At 50.9% G+C, this 17,482-nt stretch overlaps 1 protein-coding gene across 2 annotated transcripts in view; it reads left to right on the forward strand.

The window, feature by feature from the left end:
- The first annotated feature begins 321 nt into the window (after positions 1 to 321).
- Positions 322 to 17,482, forward strand: part of NMT1 (N-myristoyltransferase 1) — a 34,268-nt gene continuing 17,107 nt past the window's right edge. The window contains exons 1-3 of one of the 2 annotated variants that reach the window (XM_034755853.1): positions 322 to 483; positions 13,902 to 14,010; positions 15,905 to 16,046. In XM_034755853.1, the coding sequence (XP_034611744.1) occupies positions 356 to 483; positions 13,902 to 14,010; positions 15,905 to 16,046 (379 nt within the window). In that variant the 5' untranslated portion in view covers positions 322 to 355. Of the gene's footprint in view, positions 484 to 765; positions 905 to 13,901; positions 14,011 to 15,904; positions 16,047 to 17,482 lie in introns of those variants that run through there. The other variant, XM_034755854.1, reaches the window with a different exon arrangement.

The following is a 17,482-nucleotide window of genomic DNA, read 5'->3' on the forward strand; positions in this document are numbered from 1 at the left end:
GTCACCTGTGTCTAAGCCTTCATAGTTCTAAGGCTCGTTATTGGTCAAAAATTGATAGCTTCTGCACAGAGCAGCCAAGGCCAATATCAGGTCACAATTCCCAGCCCCTCGATTCAATAAGGGACTACTAAAAAGAATACTACACATCCCAACATGCCCCGGTCATGAACAAGCTTATCTACCACGGCAGCCTCCTCCCAAAGGATTATGGGAATTGTAGTCCCTTTCGCTTTAACAGGCTCTTCCGCGTTCATCTCATTGCAGACTACAAATTCCAGCATGCTCCACGCGGCGCCGCCCAATCGCGGCTCGCCTAGCTGTGGGGGCGCGGCAGCCGGCGAGGCCCTGTTTCAAGATGGCGGACGACAGTGAGACAGCAGTGAAGCGGCCGCCGTCGAGGCCCCAGCGATCGTCCGGGGAGGAGAATGATCACGAGCACTGCAGCGATTGCGAGAACGAGGAAGAGCACAGCTACAACCGGGGGTAAGAGGGGCCCCGGGCCCCACAGAGCGGAGCCGGCCCGTCCCATTGAGCGAGGCTGCGGCCGGGAAGTGCGCCTAGCTCCGCCGCTCGCGCCTCCTGATTGGCTGCAGGATGGCATTCCACTCGGTGAATGGCCAACTTCTGTGCCAGTCAAAAGGGGCGGGGCCCATGGGCTGCAGCAGCATGCCTCGCAAGCTAAGCAGGGTCAGGCCTTAGCAGGGCGTGGATGGGAGACTTCCCCGGGCGGCCTCCAAGGGGTAGTGCCGTGTGGCCCCGGAGTGGGAGTCATCTGTGGGTAGGGAGCTGCTGGTGATGCCTGGGTACTGCCACCATTAGCTGTGGTGCCTGGGAGGCTGCAGGGTCAGGGTCATTGATGATCCTGTGGTGCTTTGCACTAGGGCTTGGCCAGGTTTCAGCTGGGGTAAGTTCATCCCCGAATCCACCTGCAGTTTCTAGCTGAGATTTTAACTCTCAAACTGCTGCCATGTTTGCTGTGTACTGTTGTCGCTTCCGTGGTGGCTGCATCTCACTGGTGGGTGAAGTAACTCCTGTGGCCAGCTAGCATATCATGTAATGCATATTATGTAAATATAAGTGAAAGGTTCCACATAAATATGGCTTGCATCTAATATAACTCGCCAGGTGCTTTGCATTCTGCATGCTGGAAGGTGTTAAAGACCAAATTCAAATATGATGTATTACTGTAAAGTGTCAAGTATCAGAGGGGACGCTGTGTTAGTCTGAATCTGTAAAAAGCAACAGAGGGTCCTGTGGCACCTTTAAGACTAACAGAAGTTTTGGAGCATAAGCTTTCATGGGTGAATGCCCACTTCGTCAGATGCCCTTGCGTTCACCCACGAAAGCTTATGCTCCAATACTTCTGTTAGTCTTAAAGGTGCCACAGGACCCTCTGTTGCTTTTTACTGTAAAGTGGTTACAGTGTAAAACAGAAGTTTTGTAAACAGCGAGAAATCAAAAGGATCAGGGGTTTTGCAAAATATGTATGTGTCTAGGGGCAGCAAAACTGTCAGTGCTGTAAGAACATAGGGCACCTACAGCAAGAAAAGAGGTGAGGGATCTATGCTCCGGACAAGACTCTTGTTGTAGATGGATCCTGTCTTTGCAGTAGAGCAGGATGTTCCCAAACTGAGTAACTCTATATTGCTTACCTGGCAGCAATCTTCAGAGGCGTTCCTTCCTACTGCCCCAAACTGGCGAGGGTACTTATTATCCTCACAGAGACTGACTCCTCAGTGTCCCTTTCCTGACATACCGGCTCCTCCACTCTCCATGTTAGCAAGCAGGTAGCACACCCCTGGGCTCTGTAGAAAGAGTAGGAATACTTCATCAAAGTTTCATTCTGAGGTTTTATTCTCATACTTGGGCTGTTGACTAACCTCAGTGTAAGAAAGGCAGTGTCTTTGGGATCTGTATTTGAAACTTTATTTTTTTAGGCCCTGTGCACACTGTGAGAGGAATTGTAGTACCTATGGATTTAAGGATTAAACAGGATTTTAGCGTGGTTTTCCTGATTAGTGTGAGCCAGGATTTTTTTCCCCTGTGGAGTATGATGCTGACTAACTCCTTGGGCCTTGTTTAGTCACATAGATCAGGGAAACAAGGCCAGACTTGTGCTACACGAGCTGTGTCTAAACACAGTTGTAGATAGCATGCTTCTGATTCCAGATGTGAGGGCCTCATTTTGCTATTCTTGTCTAATCTATTGGGGGTTTTGTAATGACCTGGTTTTTTATGGAATATTTATGCTGGAGATTTTATCCTACCCAACCTATCTTTGCTAGTTTGGTACCTAAATAACAGCTTGAGGAAGCTGGTTCATGGATAGAATCATTCTGTTTTGCTGTTTCACATAGTGGATCTGGTTTTGACAGTTCTAGTGTGAAATGCAATTGTAGTGTCCCAGGTATAAGGCTGCTTATGGCACCCATGTTAGGGCTCTGTTCTCCACCATCTTCTTATTGCTGCCTACAGTAGGATATGGGTAATACTTCTGTGATGTGGGTAGCTTAAAGAAGAGACACCCCCCCACACACACATCCCTATTAAACCCACTGTGCGTGCATTTTCGTTTACACACTGGAGCCGATAGTCACATGTATGATCACATTTTTCCAGAGGTTCCTGGCTTGTGCTGTGCAAATCTGAGCTTCAGTTGAGCGACTTTCTATGTTTTTTATATCCTTGATCCCAGTTGGTGTACTCTGAGATTTAGAGACCATCAGCTGAAGAACAATCTCTCTTTGTCAGCAGCTTTTATTAGGCAATATCACTTGTGAAGAAACCAAAGTTAATAAAAGACCAGACTGGAAATATCGAAGAAGCTTTCTTGTGTCGACACAGCCTTGCTGTAATATTTCATTTGCCTCATGGGTGGGGCACTGCATCTTAATTAAATAGGGTTAGCTTTGCTGTGGGCTTGGAAGCTGTAATTTCCTTCTCTGACATGATTTGGTTTGTAAGACCAGATCCAAGCAGAGATGAGAAGCAGGGCTTGATCACGACTGCTGACTCAGCTTTGTGCTTTCTGACGATATTGCCCAGTCAAACGGAGTTTTAAACTCCCAGGCCATGTATTCATTAAGGAAGAAAGTCTATTTTTAACCTATTTTAGCATCCTAGTGTGGACAAGCCAAGTTATAGTTTAAACCCTAACATGGGGAAGCTACAATTACCTTGTCTTCGCTAGAATTAGCACATGACAATTAACAGATGAAGTCCTGGTCTTCACCAAAAACTCAAGTCAACCTAGCTACATCGCTCAGGGCTGTGAAAAATTTTGCACCCCGATTCCATAGTTAGCTCAGCCTGACCCCTGAGGTAGACGTCGCTAGGTGGACAGAAGGATTCTTCGGTTGATGTAGCTATCGGCTCTCGGAGCAGTGGATTAACGATATTGATGGCCAAACCCATCCATCAATGTAAAACGTGTCTACGTTACAGCAGTGGTGTGGGCATAGCCTAACAAATGTCAAACGTTTGCCGTGTGGAATAGATATCGGGGTGTCCAGGCTAGATGTCGCAAAGGTGTTTGGAAAGTTTAAAACTCCTTTTTGAGTGGCAATGAAGTTAGAAAGCGGAGTCCATAGTGTGGAAGAAAACAAGTCCTCACTCTGCATTTGTTAGCAACAAGTCAGAGACAGTTTATTATGAACAATGGCAAGAGAAGGCTGCAGTCAGATAAAGGGTCCCCCTGACCTTAGGCAGATCTTCCCCCTACAAGCAGTATAAGACAAGTATTTATACCTTCCCGTTACACAAACTCCCTCCAGACACTACCTTATCTCAAGGTTTCTGCATAAATCAGCATTCCGTCCTTATCAACGAAAAGCGAGGCGAAAAACAGCATCTTTTACAACTCTCGCGTTGTTAGGGTTAGGGCTACCTTTCACTCGATCCTTAAATTGACTAAGACATTTATCCTGCTTTAATTCTGCTTCCACAATAGATGTACTGATATTGAATACATGCCTTGAAGACTCACCCAAACACTTTCCCCCCCCAATCAAAGGACTCTGAAAGAGAAAAGACCAAAGAGGAAGAAAATGAACAATTCTGGAATCCCATCTAAGCGGTTTCCTTTTTGGTGATTTCTCATGCTCGTATTAGACTAACATGCACACAATTCATTTATCTAGTTACTCGAGCTGCCCACAGTTCATGTGATCAAACAACAAATTGGGGTGGGGAGAAGCATTTTGAAATTCAGCCTTAATATACCACCTGTTACGCAACTGTTTGCTAAATGGACTTGCAAAACGATTCGGGGAGTTCTCTCTCCCCTCAGTGCCCTATTCCCTGTCAAAGGGCCTTTGTGTTTTTGTTACACGACTGAAAAAATCCAGGTCTAACTTTATTATTAGCAATAGTGCTGACTGTTTGGTTTTTTTAAGGGTAGGAAGGAGAGGAACTGAGGCATCTCTGATTTGCTGGTATATCAGTGCTGTAAAATATCAACTGAGCCTGTTTCAAAGAGTCTGTGATAAGGTTGAACAGTTTCCTTTTCTAGAGAGTGAGTCCAATTTAATCTTTCCTCTGATCACTGTTTAGTTTAAAACAAAATGTGTTCATAGAAAGAAAACAAGTCCTATTCTTGATTGTGCTCTCATCTGTAGGAAGCCTGTAAACCGTTGTAGCCTTGGTCCGTGGCACAGCGTCCTCCCCCACCACTGTTGTGCTGTGTGCCAGTTGACTGCCACTCTCCACACCTGAGATGGCTGCATTTCGGTGGTGTCTTCTATCAGTATAGATCAAGAAGTATTTGGACATTGGGTGTAGCGTGGTCCAGAAGTGGAGATTGTAGCAGGAAACACAATGGTGATGTTCCCTTCTAGAGACCTTGGGGTCACACTTGACATGGGTCACATGGTGCCCCCCCGAGTGGGCATCAGTGCACAATGTAGAATCACCGCAGGCGGCCGCACACTGGGCCGCTGTTGTGGGTGTGAAAAGCAGGGACGTTGCTGTGCTGGCTGTGGGGAAGGGGAAGCTTTACTCTACTCCCTTGTGCTGTCTGTACAGGCAGGACCACAACTGCACCATGAAGGGACATGTTCTGTAAATCCCCCATCAGAGGAACTCCATGGAGTTTAGTTTCTAAATGGTACAGAGCAGTGTATCTCAACCTTTTCGATACCAGAGACTGGCTTGCTGCCTTCCTAAACGGTGTCAGGGAGATCTCAGGGCCCGGCCTGGTATAGAGCACAATAGCACTTAATGCTGTATTTAAGTTCTTGTGCTTTCTGCCCCACAACATGTAATTTGCCATCTGGACAGCCTCTTAAAAATATCATTCAGCCTTCCTTCTCCCAGGCCTCTGGAGTCTAATGAGATTACCTGTGTAAGTATCGGGCCTGATTAGCAGTGGGTTTGCCAGAAAGATTTTCAGGCATCTAAATATGGGAAAGAAAATGATCTCACTGACTGACGTTTGGGATCTTTTTGACCAGGGAGCTCAGCTCTGCAGGGGGGAGTTTATGTAGGTCCTTCAGTCTGGTATGTGAGCATCTACAACTACATTTCAAGCTTTCGGGGGGCTGGGGGGCATTGGAGGAGAACTGAAAGGATTTGGTGCCATTTTCTTTCCTTTAGTCTCTGAATTTTTTCTCTCTCACTTTTTGAGTAACAAAACTCCTGCGACTTTCGGTTTGCATTTCAGGTTATGGTCAGAAAAGTGACTATAAAAAATAGCTCTTTGTTACCCAGTGTATCTCTTCCATCTGTGTCTGAGTCACACCTGATGCCTTAACTGATGCAAAGTGTTTCTCCTGGTAGGAGCTGATAAAATCAAGGGAGAACAAGCTGGAGTCTGCTTTGCTTCATCAGAAGTGTCCGCTAAGCTCTGACTGACTCTGAGGCAGCCAGGACTCCGCGAACCCAGGTTGAGTTGGCAGTGCTGGCAGTTTGAAAGATTCTGTCCCCACCACACGCTCTTGAAAACGAAGATCTGAAGTCACACAGGGAATAGAATCATAGAATATCAGGGTTGGAAGGGACCTCAGGAGATCATCTAGTCCAACCCTCTGCTCAAAGCAGGACCTAATCCCAACTGAATCGTCCCAGCCAGGGCTTTGTCAAGCCTGACCTTAAAAACCTCTCATGATGTTACTGTCCTGACTTTATAACCAGGGATTTCGGTGCTTGTGTGTTTCTAGATTTTTGGCTACGTTTGACATTTCAGTCAGTTTTCAGTTAAGGTTGATTATGCTCTTTGCAGTGAATGCCTCCACATCCAGGTAAAATCTAGCCTGGGACCTGCCTGGATAGTTCGCTTAAATATTATACCCTGCTTTGTTTGAATGTCAGTTCCAAGGTGGAGATTTCGGCTCCTTTCCCCGTCCCTGCGATGCGCCCGAGATGCTATCCATCGCAAACGGCGGGAGGGAGGAAGGGGTGAGCCAGCTCTTTCACCATACAACCTTTGCTGCACTTCCCGTTGCCTACAACATGCAGTAACCAGATTCATTTCCCGACAGAGAGCTTAAAAGCCTGGATGGGAGTGAATTCAATTCATTGGGAGGAGCGGTGGCTTCTGCTTAGAGCCTCTGGGCAATTTGGAAAGTTACGAGAAATGTCCTGCAGGAACATGATAACAATGTGCTTCCCACCCACCCCGTCTGGCAGAGTCTCAGGGTTTCAAGGATGATTCGAGGAAATGGAACCCTGTTAGCACTGTTGGGAAGATCCCATTGCTTCAGACAGAAACTCGATAAGGGCAGATTTGCGCCGTGGCCAAGCCGGCACTATTCTAGCCCATTGGAGTGGGTTCAGGGAGCTCTCGAGAAGCTGCAGTTGTACTGTGGAACCACAGGAAAGCAGGCACTCTTTGCGCTGTTACACCAGCGACTGCCAGCTGCATTGGCACTGAAATGGCCTTTGGCACCAGTTTGCTGCCTGGAGCTTGTCTGAGTGTGGGCATGAAGGGCCTTGTCCGTGTGCGTGGCGAGCACATGGGTCTGAAGATGTTGAATGTCGCTCGTGTAGACAAGGCCGAAGTTTGTTCTCCATCACCCAAGTGGAGAAAGAAGAGCCTTGAGGTTTTACATAGCAAGGCAAAGAGAGAGTAAATTCTGCGACAGATCAGGATTCCTGTGTGATAGTCCTGCTTCTCCTTGGCCTACGAGCTCTGTGTCTCTTGGTCAGTTTTGCCCTTAATTACCGAGGCTGCAGTGTGAAGGTCTCGAAGGTCCCATCTGCCACGTAGGGCGATTACCCCTTTGAACACCAGTGCAGACATTTCTGTCGTCCAGGAGCGTGCGTTGCTCCGTAGTGCAGGTAGCCTCCCTGGGCCACAGGAAGTAGCCACCTAGAAATGGCAGGTCTCTAGTTAGTCTCCCTCGGTGTCTTCCATATCGCAGCTGCTCCATTTGCAGATCAGGACAAGATTCTTTTAACTGCTTCCCCTCAAAAACCCAGCCTGGCAGCCGGAAAATCAATCTGTTTTGTTTCTGCTTCATACGTCTCTGCCAGCCCCCACCAGCAATAGGCACTGCAGCGTCCGCACTCACCCAGGAGTTTGATTCATGAGACAAATTGGCGCTCAGCCGGCTCTTCCGCGCAGGTGCTGACGGGAAACCAGCAGAGCGTGTAGGGCTGGGCAGGAGCAAGGCGCTGCTTTAGAGGCACTGGGGTAGAAGATCACTCTAAGGCTGGATCGACATAGTATCGACCCTCAGTGGTGTGAAGAATCCAACCCCTGAGCACAGTAGCTACGCTGGCCTCACCCCCGGCATAGACGCAGCAAAGTGAATGGAAGAATGTCCCTGTCACTTGAGGAGGTGATGTTCCTACACAAACAAAAAAAGCCCTTTGTCGCTGTACAGGGTTACATCTGCGTAATACAGCGCATCAGCCGTGCGCCTGGAGTCCCCATAGCACAGACACGGTCCAAGACATCCATAGTAACTGTGGGTGAATCAAGTGAACTTTACTGGTCCTGCACTATATAGCAGAAAGGTGACTCCTTACTGCTCTGTTTGAAGGTGCGTTCAAACGTCCTTTGGGGCAATACACCGAGGCCTGTGACCAGATCTGTCATTTGAATTCTCTGTGGGCAGGTTGGGGGGAAATTCACGGTGTACATTTTAAAAGAACTTTATTTTTCATCGGGCATAACCTGCAGCCGTGCCCCTCTCTGGCTGGGATCTCGGCTTGCACAGTAAGCAGAGATGTGCTGACTGGGTAGGAGAACTCCAAGGAATATTTCAACTGCTGTAGGAAGTGGCGTTGATTACTTTCCTCTTAGTCAGCACCGCGGCACTGCCCCAGAACGCCGTGCGGGTCCTGTGTTTCTGGAGGTGCCATCTTGCAGATGAGACCTGTACTACACAGCATTTATAGGTCCAAAGTGTCTCACCAGTGAGGCAGGTGAACTACATTCCCATTGTACCGATGGTGAAACGGAGGCACGTGGAGGTGAAGTGACTTGCCCAAGGTCACCCAGCAAGTACTGGCAGAGCTCAGGACTTTGGCTTTTCAGTCCCCTCTTTAAACCTCCAGATCAAAACACCCCTGAACCTGGGCTCCTCTCACTGGTCGTTATTAAAGGTACCAATGAATAATTTTTCAGGAATTGGGCATGTTCCCCCTATGTCTTGGCAAACTCACAGTGCTCTCGTTCTGTCTCCTCTAAATGCTGCCGTGTTGCCTGGACGGTTTTAAGCTGTTAAGTGCGGTTCCACTTTGCGAAGTGACCGTACAAATGGTCTGGGTGGGGCCCACTTTTTGTCTGAATGATTTCTGCATAAAATGTGCCGTTTGCAAAGGAAACGATGTCCCCCCCCACACACACACACACCCCACACCACCACCACTCTTGGCCTAGCAACCTGCTTTCAAACCTGCCGAGATGTTCAGAAAAGAAATTACAAAGAGCCTCCAGCCTGGGCTTTGAGAGCCCATCAGGCCAGGTTAGTGTAACTGAGTAGGAATCTTTCCCAGGCAAATGCCATCAACGTCTGCAGACTCCAGGCTTTTATTAGGGAGTTGCTTTTTGGCTGTGAAGACACGGCCCAGCCGCGCACTGATGCAGCACTGTCTTCTCCAGTGCAGCTGCTGCTGCTACTCCAGAGACTTGCCCAGCTGCAGTAGTGACAGCTGATTAGTCTGGTCCGGTTTCACTGCTGCTATTGGAAGCCCTGTGGGCAGCAGTGAAACCAAGAAGAATTGGGTCAGTTTCACTCGGGAGAGAATCTGAATACAGCTGGGTGCTGTATTTACTTGTGTACTTTCAACCCACTCTCCTCTTTTAAAATGTAACTTACTGCATCTCTCCAGCTTTCGTTAACCCTTCTCCTGCATGGCTTCCAGCGGGTCTCAGCCAGTCTTGTGTTCCTTTCCCGCCGGGCTCTGCCCTGCTCCGTCCACTTGTCTCCACTCCTCGGTTAACTCCAGTCCTGCGTTGAGCTGTGTACAGGTAGAGCTGCGTACCTGCACAGCCCTGGTGTTGTCAGTGGGCCTGTGGGGGGGCAGGCGTCTATCTGTGTGGTGCGGAATCACAGTCTTAGCCTGACAGCAGTGATCAGTCTAAGTTCAGGGACTCAGTGAGCATCCCCAAGGGTGCTATCAAATGATGGAGTCAGTTTCTCCATCTTTCCCACCCCAGCCACCACTCAGCTCTTTGCCCCATGCACAGAACTAATAGCCAGAGGCTTGAAGGGAGCTCAGGGCAGAAGCCAGGCTCTTGAAAGGAAGGATGGCTGCGTGGTTCGGCACTAGCCTGGGTCTCAAAAGACCTGGGTTCAGTTTTTGCTCTGCCACGGACTCCCTGCGTGACCTTGGGCAGACAGCCAGTCTCTCTGCCTTACAATAGGGACAGTAGCACTGCACTAGCTCCCAAGTCTATGGCAGTGGGAGCAGGAGAAGTATCTTAGATAGCTGCGTGTGGCAGCCCAGCGGCTGTGAGGATGCTGTGCCATCCTTGGTAGCTGCTGGCTGGTAGCCCACCTGCCCTCTCTCCCTACAGGCAGGGAAGAGGAGGACAGGAAAAGGAGCCCACTCCTTGGCCCCAGAGCCCCCTGATTGCTGGGAGGGTGGTGGGGGCCTCTGCTGATCATCGTTTCCCTCTGTTCCCGATTTTCGTTCCGCTGGCCCAGTGCTGTTTCACTTCCCGGCTGAGCAAAGCCAGGTGCGACGCTCTGATGGGGTCTGTCTCGTGAACACTGTATCTGATCAGTTCCAAAGTGTCGGGAACGTTCTAGGCACCAGGGGGCAAAACCCTATTGATTTTGATGCATATCCAAAAATGGGGGACCCGTGAAGCCCCTGGCGTCTGATTAGTAGACCAAGCAGCTTCACTGTAAATCAAAGACTGGTTGATGGCAGCCATTAACACCTTCCAGCGTAACCCCACCCCCATCTCCGCTCTGCCTTTCCTCCCAGTAGAGTTAAAATATTGACACCCTGAATGACTCCGGGCTTCTCTCCAGATGGAGTTATTCAGGAACCGCTATTCCTGACCAACTTCCTGTGGTGGACACTCTAACCTGGTTAGTTTAACCCTGCAGAGTGCCCCTGGAATGGGAGGGGAGAATGGCCTGGCACACAGACCCCCTGGCATTGGGAAAACGGGTGACGCACAGCCCCTGGCATGCGGGGAGAACAGAGGATCCTGCTATGGGGGGGGAGGAGGGATGGGAGGTACCCGGAGCCTCTGAGATGGGGGGGAACACAGAGCCCCCGCTGTGGCGGTCGGGCGGAGGTGCAGGGTGTCCCTGGTGGCATGCAAGGGGCGTGTGGAGGGATGCCAGGAGCCCTGGTGAGGGCAGTGAGTTTGGCTACAGCAGCTGGGAAGTGTTTAAATTCTAGTTTTTTATCCTGGCTGGTGAGCTTAGTTCTTCAGCTAGAAAGTGCCGGTACATTTTCCAGGCCCTTATGTTATGTTGCTGGTTTTTCTTTGTTAATTCTGCATTCCCGTGATGGGCAGAGTAACCCTCAGATACACGTACGGTGTCCGACTCTGCGAGGTGCTGAGTGTTTGGGGCTCCTGCGGCAGACGGGGGAGCTGAGGGCAGCTCGTAGTTCACAGAACTAGGCCCTGAAGATGTGGCCCCTCAGGACCTCAGACAGGACTGTGACTTGTAACAAAATCTCTCTTTGTGCAGGTCTTGCCCAGTGCAGATAATAGCCAGTTTGTGAGTCTGACACCCAAAGAAATGCTCTGTGGTCTGGGGTCTGCAAACCAACTGGCCCGTGAGCTCGGCAGGGGCCTCTCTGGTCTGGGTGCGGTTCTGGGGCTGGAGGGTGGAGGGCTGCTGACTGAGTGTGCGGCCAAGGTGCCTCTTCTCCCCATTTGCTGCAAAACATCCCCCTTCTGGCTTCCTCCAGGGGCTCCTGCTGCTCGCTCTGGGCCTGTGCTGCTCGAATTCTGGCACCTGGCCCGCCTAGCAGTGCTATGTGATTGGTTATCTTGTGTCTTAGTTTCCGAAGGCAGGTCAATTGCCAGGGGCTGGGCCGGCTGGTTCCACAGGGACAGTAAAGCCTTTCAAGAGGAGCCATTCGACATGTGTCACCTGACTTGTGAGGAGCAAAAGACTTCTTGTTCTCCCCTCGCCTGATGTGAAGGGCCCTACCAAATTCACGGTCATTATGATCAACTTCACGGTCCTCGGATTTTGAAAATCATTAATGTCATGATTTCAGATATTTAAATCTGAATTTTGAGAGTGTGTAACTGTAGGAGTCCTGACCCAAAAGGGGTTGGGGGGTTGGGGGTCACAAGGTTACTGTAAGAGGGTCATGGTATTGCCACCCTTATTTCTGTGCTGCGAGCGGCGGCTGCTGGCTGGGAGCCCAGCTCTGAAGGCAGAGCCGCCACCAGCAGCGCAGAAGTAAGGATGGCCTGGGATGGTATTGCCACCCTTACTTCCGCGCTGCTGCCTTCACAGCTGTGCCCTCAGCCAGCAGCCACCACTCTCCAGCCTCCCAGCTCTGAAGGCAGAGCCGCCACCAGCAGCGCAGAAGTAAGGATGGCATGGGATGGTATTGCCACCCTTACTTCCGCGCCGCTGCCTTCACAGCTGTGCCCTCGGCCAGCAGCCACCACTCTCCAGCCTCCCAGCTCTGAAGGCAGCAGCGCAGAAGTAAGGGTGGCATGGGATGGTATTGCCACCCTTATTTCTGCGCTGTTGCTGGCAGGGCACTGCCTTCAGAACTGGGCACCCAGTTAGCAGCCACCGCTCTCTGGCCACCCAGTTCTCAAGGCAGCGCAGAAGTAAGGGTGGCAATACCCCCCCCCACACACACACACACAATATCCTTGTGACCCTCCCTGTGACCTCCTTTTGGGTCAGGACCCCCACTTTGAGAAACGCTGGTCTGCCCTGTGAAATCTGTATAGTACAGGGTAAAAGCACGCAAAAGAACAGATTTCATGGTTCGTGCCACATTTTTCATGGCCATGAATTTGGTAGGGCCCATCTCATGTGCCTCCTGTAGCCCTCGTGTTCAAGGTCCCTTTGGTAGAACGTCCTCCCATCCCAGGAGTGCTAACCTCCTGTCTGGCCTCCCTGACTGCCCTGCCCGCTGCTCAGCTCCCGGGGCGTCGGGATGTTTTGGGGTAGGGCTAGTTACTGCAGAAAGGTGTGACTCTCGAATTGGCTACTCCATTCACTGCCCCTTACCTCCAACCCTGCCTAGTCAGTGTTACACGTGCTCTGCACAGGGCGGGACATCTTTCCTTCTCGTCTACATTTTGCCCTTTGTGTTTTGTTCAGATCCTGCAGGTTAGTCCCTGTGGTTTTGAGGAGCAGCTGAGGGTTAATGTGGTTTTCAGGTGCAGTTGCTGAAGGTCGTGGGTTCGAGTCTCGCGCAATCTCGCTGAAAGGCCAGCTCCAGTTTACCCAGCTGTAAAATGGGCACCTGATCCTTCAGGTCAGGGCACTCAAAGGCCCTCGGACGTGATGCTGGCCACTCCCTTGGGTACTGTTGGCTATGAAACTGAGGTGCTTTAGCCACATCAGCCCGATGAGCCATTGGCTTGGCGAGCTCTGAGGTTTAAGGAGGGGTGTGGTGATTGGCTTGTGTCTCAGGGTTCTTAGTTATCAGCATTCCCTGTGCCACTTGTCTCCCGGGCACCTACTGATTGCTCTGTGCCTGGGTGGGGATGTCTCTGAGCCCTGCACAGAAGCTGTGCCGCTGGTGTGGATGTACCAATACAGAGTTTGAGCCGGCTCCATTAACTTCCCCAAATTGGTAAGCTAAAGCAAGAAGAACAGAAAATTCCCTATGTGGTGGGGCAGTTCACAGATTGTCTCCGCTAAGTTAGCGTACGTTTCGGGCTCTGAACCCCAACCCCCGCCAGTACAGAGGTGCTCCTCGGGGGCCACGTCGATTGTACGGCCCAGGAGCGAGCATGGCAGAGCCGAGGGCAGAACGTCCCCAGGAGAGGCGGCTCCCAGAGGAGTCTAGATGAACCAGAGTCTGAGCAGCCTCAGGAAACGCCGTCATACCGTCCTCTTTGCTGAAGCTTTCCCCTCGTAACTAGAACAATGTTCCCAGCGTCAGCCATTCCCAGCCCCGTACCCCACGGAGCACTTCCCTTTCCCAGAGAGGGAGGGGCGCCCCAGCCTCTGGCCCCCCAGGGGCTCCCTCTCGCCAGTCTGGGTTAGGCAGAAGGTGCTCAGATCCTGCAGCGCTGGGCAGCGGTACCAGTATTTTTAACATTCCTTTATTGGAGGCTTTATCCGAGAGGTGCTGTCGCTAAGAAATGGGCTTGAAACTAGCCCATGAAATGCTCTCTTGGCTGCATTCCTTGTTTGCGGATTATTCAGGCTCCCGGAGCAGGTGTGATGCATCTTCGGGTCTGACTTAGAACAGGGAGCCCTTTATTTTCTCTCTAGAGCTGCACAGACTGTATAAATGTCCTCAGGAGAAGCTCCAATGATGTTTCCTTTGTTCCCTAGTGGCTTAAGTCCAGTGGATGACAGTGGAGCCAAAAAGAAGAAAAAGAAACAGAAACGGAAGAAAGAGAAAGGAGAACAACTTGATCCGGCTCAGGATCAGCCCGTAAAGGTAAACTGTCCCCTGCCCATCGGGCTGGTGGCTCGCTCCCCCAGATGAGAGCCTGCCCTTTGGAGAGAGAATATATCCCGCGTGTGTGCGTCTCGCCAGCGTGACTCATGGGTGGGGAAGGAGGCTACCGATGCCGAGACTTGCCCTTGGCATTCTGTTACTTAGAGCTTTAAGATTTAGGGCCCTCTCTGAGCCTGGATCCATGTGCCAGAACTAGCAGATGTTTGTGGACAGATCTAGGCCTGGACACGACTCTTTGCTAGGAAATCCAAGCTAGCACCGGTGCTGTAGTAAGCATGCCCAGACTGGCGCTTGTGGCAAGTCAGCTGCCGCCTTGCAGTGAGGTGGCCAGGAGAAGCTCGCTGCTCTCTGCGCCAGCCAGACCCTTCCACCGCCTGCCAGTGTCCCTCCCTGGCCTGCACTGGAGACAGAGCCAGTATTTTCTGCTTTTTGGACAACATCTGATCCTGATTTGCTCAATTCCGGGGGCTTCAAACTCTCGGCACCCCAAAGCAGTGAACTCCAGTCCCACAATCAAATTAAATTGCAGCAAGGGAGGTTTAGGTTGGACATTAGGAAAAACTTCCCAACTGTCAGGGTGGTTAAGCACTGGAATAAATTGCCTAGGGAGGTGGTGGAATCTCCATCATTGGAGATTTTTAAGAGCAGGTTAGACAAACACCTGTCAGGGATGGTCTAGATAATCCTTAGTCCTGCCTTGAGTGCAGGGGACTGGCCTAGAGACCTCTCGAGGTCCCTTCCAGTTCTGTGATTCTATTATTCTAATCCATGGGCTCCCCCAGGGACTGTGGGTAACCCTGGGTGCGTGGCGTGTGGCGGGGGTGTGCGGGTGACGAGGGTGCTGCTGGCTGGGGCAGTAGGAGTGGCTACGGCTGGCTGGGCTGCTCTCTCCCTCCCCTGGGTCTGCACTGTGCTCTGCTCCAGCTACTGGGGAGGCGCTGGAGAAGCAGCAAGGGCTGTGTGCTTAAGGCAGCTGACTCCTCGCCACCTTTAAGCAGCGCTGCTCAGCAGCAGCACTGGATGGGGGGTAGGTGGCAGGGAAGGGGGAGAAACTGCCCTAAGAGACACTGTGGCCCAGTGTGTAGGGCATTGGACTGGGACTCTGTTCCCGGCTCTGTCACTGACAGCCCCTCTGGGGGTCCTTTGGGCTTTGGATGGTAAATTCCTGTTCTGTGTGTGGCCAGCTCTGAGCGCAGTGGGCTCCTGATCTCAGTGGGAGCCTCTGGGCTATCCTAATACAAATGCTGCATCACTAGAGAGGAGGAGGTGGGGGGCTGGACAGGGCAAGATGCGGAGAGAGAGGACCATGCTGCTGCGCTCATTTCCCTTGGCTCTAATGGCCAGGGTGTTTTGCTGCTGTTTGCATCACCTAGCAGCTCGGCTGGCGGCTGCGATTCCCAGTTTGCAAAGCCCTGGCTTAATATGAGGTGAAAGATGGGGCCAAAGCGGCTCTCCCCATGACAGCCGAGTGTTGGTGTGTGTCTGCTGGCCCCTCTTCTAGCCCAAAGGGAGGCCTGGAGGATGGCTCACTTCCCTTGTCCTGCTGGCCCCTGGGCTCCCCGGCTTGCACTTTACAGTTTCTTAATACAGACGTGCCTTGGACGCCGCTAACGTCCTGGAGCTGGGGGTGCATGGTGATGTAATTCCACAGAGCATTGTGGGAGAGCCACGAGCAGGACTGGCAATGATATCCTTTGTACTCCCTGCACCTCCCCACCCACAAGCTCCGCCCTCAGTCAAATGCCCGGAGCAAGTCCAGGCACAGGTGGCAGGACCTGCCTTGTCTGTTTTAGACTCAAGCTCCAGGAGCTGACAGAGTCTGGTAGCGTGGCTCACTGGTCTGTCTTCTTGTGTCCCTTTCTCTGCTACTCAGGTGAAACTGCCAGCCGAGAGGATCCAGGAGATTCAGAAAGCCATTGAATTGTTCTCTGTAGGTCAGGGACCTGCCAAGACCATGGAGGAGGCCAGCAAGCGCAGCTACCAGTTCTGGGACACACAGCCAGTACCCAAACTAGGTATGTACCTTATGGGCATCCTTCCTATGCTAGTGTGTCCTGGATCCCTTCACCCCGACTGTGGCTGTGTCACTGTGTCCTGGGTGGTGGTAAACCCCAAACTTCTGCATCCAGAGTCTGCCTAGCCCAGCCTTGCCTGAAGCAGGTTTTTGGTTGGTCAATATTTATCATTCTCTTTGTATCTTGATACTCGTCTGTCCCTCATCACTATAAATGAATTCTATCCTCCCAGCACCCAGGTGAGAGAGGGAAACCTTATCCGTGTCTTACAGATGGGAGAAACTGAGACGCGGGGAGACTAAAGGACTGGCCCAAGGTCACACTGGGAGTCCATGGCAGAGTCAGGAATTGAACCCACGTGTTCTGAGTCCCATTCTAGTGCCTGATCCACTAGACTGTTTCCTTCCATTGTTTTTCCACTATTGTCATGGTGCAAATAGGTGACTAAGACTTGTGCCAGGGCCAGTCCATTATCATAACTGACTTGTAAGGCTCTCTGTCAAGATTCTCTTTTTGGACCCATCGCCTTAATATTTGGGCTGGCCTAGATGGGTTTCCTTCATTTTGTTATTCTTCCATAATAATACCACCACCCAGCACATCCCAAGCACAGTAAGGCTGTCAGGGATATCCAATATTTGAAACATAAATTGCCAAGATCCCAAAGGCCCCACTTAAGTTGGTATAAGTTTGCAGTTGAAAATAATATTTTTAAAGTCAGAGCCATAACATTTGCTCATATTTGTTTTGTCAGTGGAAACTGCTGGTTCCGAGTTCCTTTAGCAGTTAAACCAACCCTGACTTTGAGCAGTTTTGCCAAGTTCCAAGGAAGATTGCTGAGATCTCCACAGGTCATGTTCAAGTCTTTCTTAATTTAACTTATTTCAAATCCCCTCTTCTCCTATTCAAGTACTTGAATAAGGAAGTATTATTTACCCCTTCGTATCACAATGAACCAGGGGTCACCCAACAAAATTAATAGTCAGCAGGTTTAAAACAAACAAAAGGAAGAATCTTTTCCTATAACAGACAATCAACCTGTGGAACTCATTGCCAGGGGATGTTGTAAAGGCCAAAAGTATAACTGGGTTCAAAAAAGAATTAGACAAGTTCATGGAGGACAGGCCTATCATTGGCTGTTAGCCAAGATGGTCGGGGACACAACCCCCTGCTCTGGGTGTCCCTAGATCTCTGGCTGCCGGAGGCTGGGAGAGGACGACGGGGGATGGATCACTCAGTAAACTCCCCTGTTCTGTTCACTCCCGTGAAGCTTCTGGCACCAGCCGCTGTCGGCAGACAGGACACTGGGCTAGAAGGACCATTGGTCTGACCCAGTCTGGCCGTTCTTATGGTGCCATTACAACTGGGGGGAGTCAGTGATGGGAGCAGGACTCAGGGCGTGTGTGTCTGTCTGTCTGTCTGTAAATCCCTTGCCC

This window comes from Trachemys scripta, chromosome 23 (genome assembly GCF_013100865.1).
Source record: "Trachemys scripta elegans isolate TJP31775 chromosome 23, CAS_Tse_1.0, whole genome shotgun sequence".
NCBI lineage: Eukaryota > Metazoa > Chordata > Testudines > Emydidae > Trachemys > Trachemys scripta.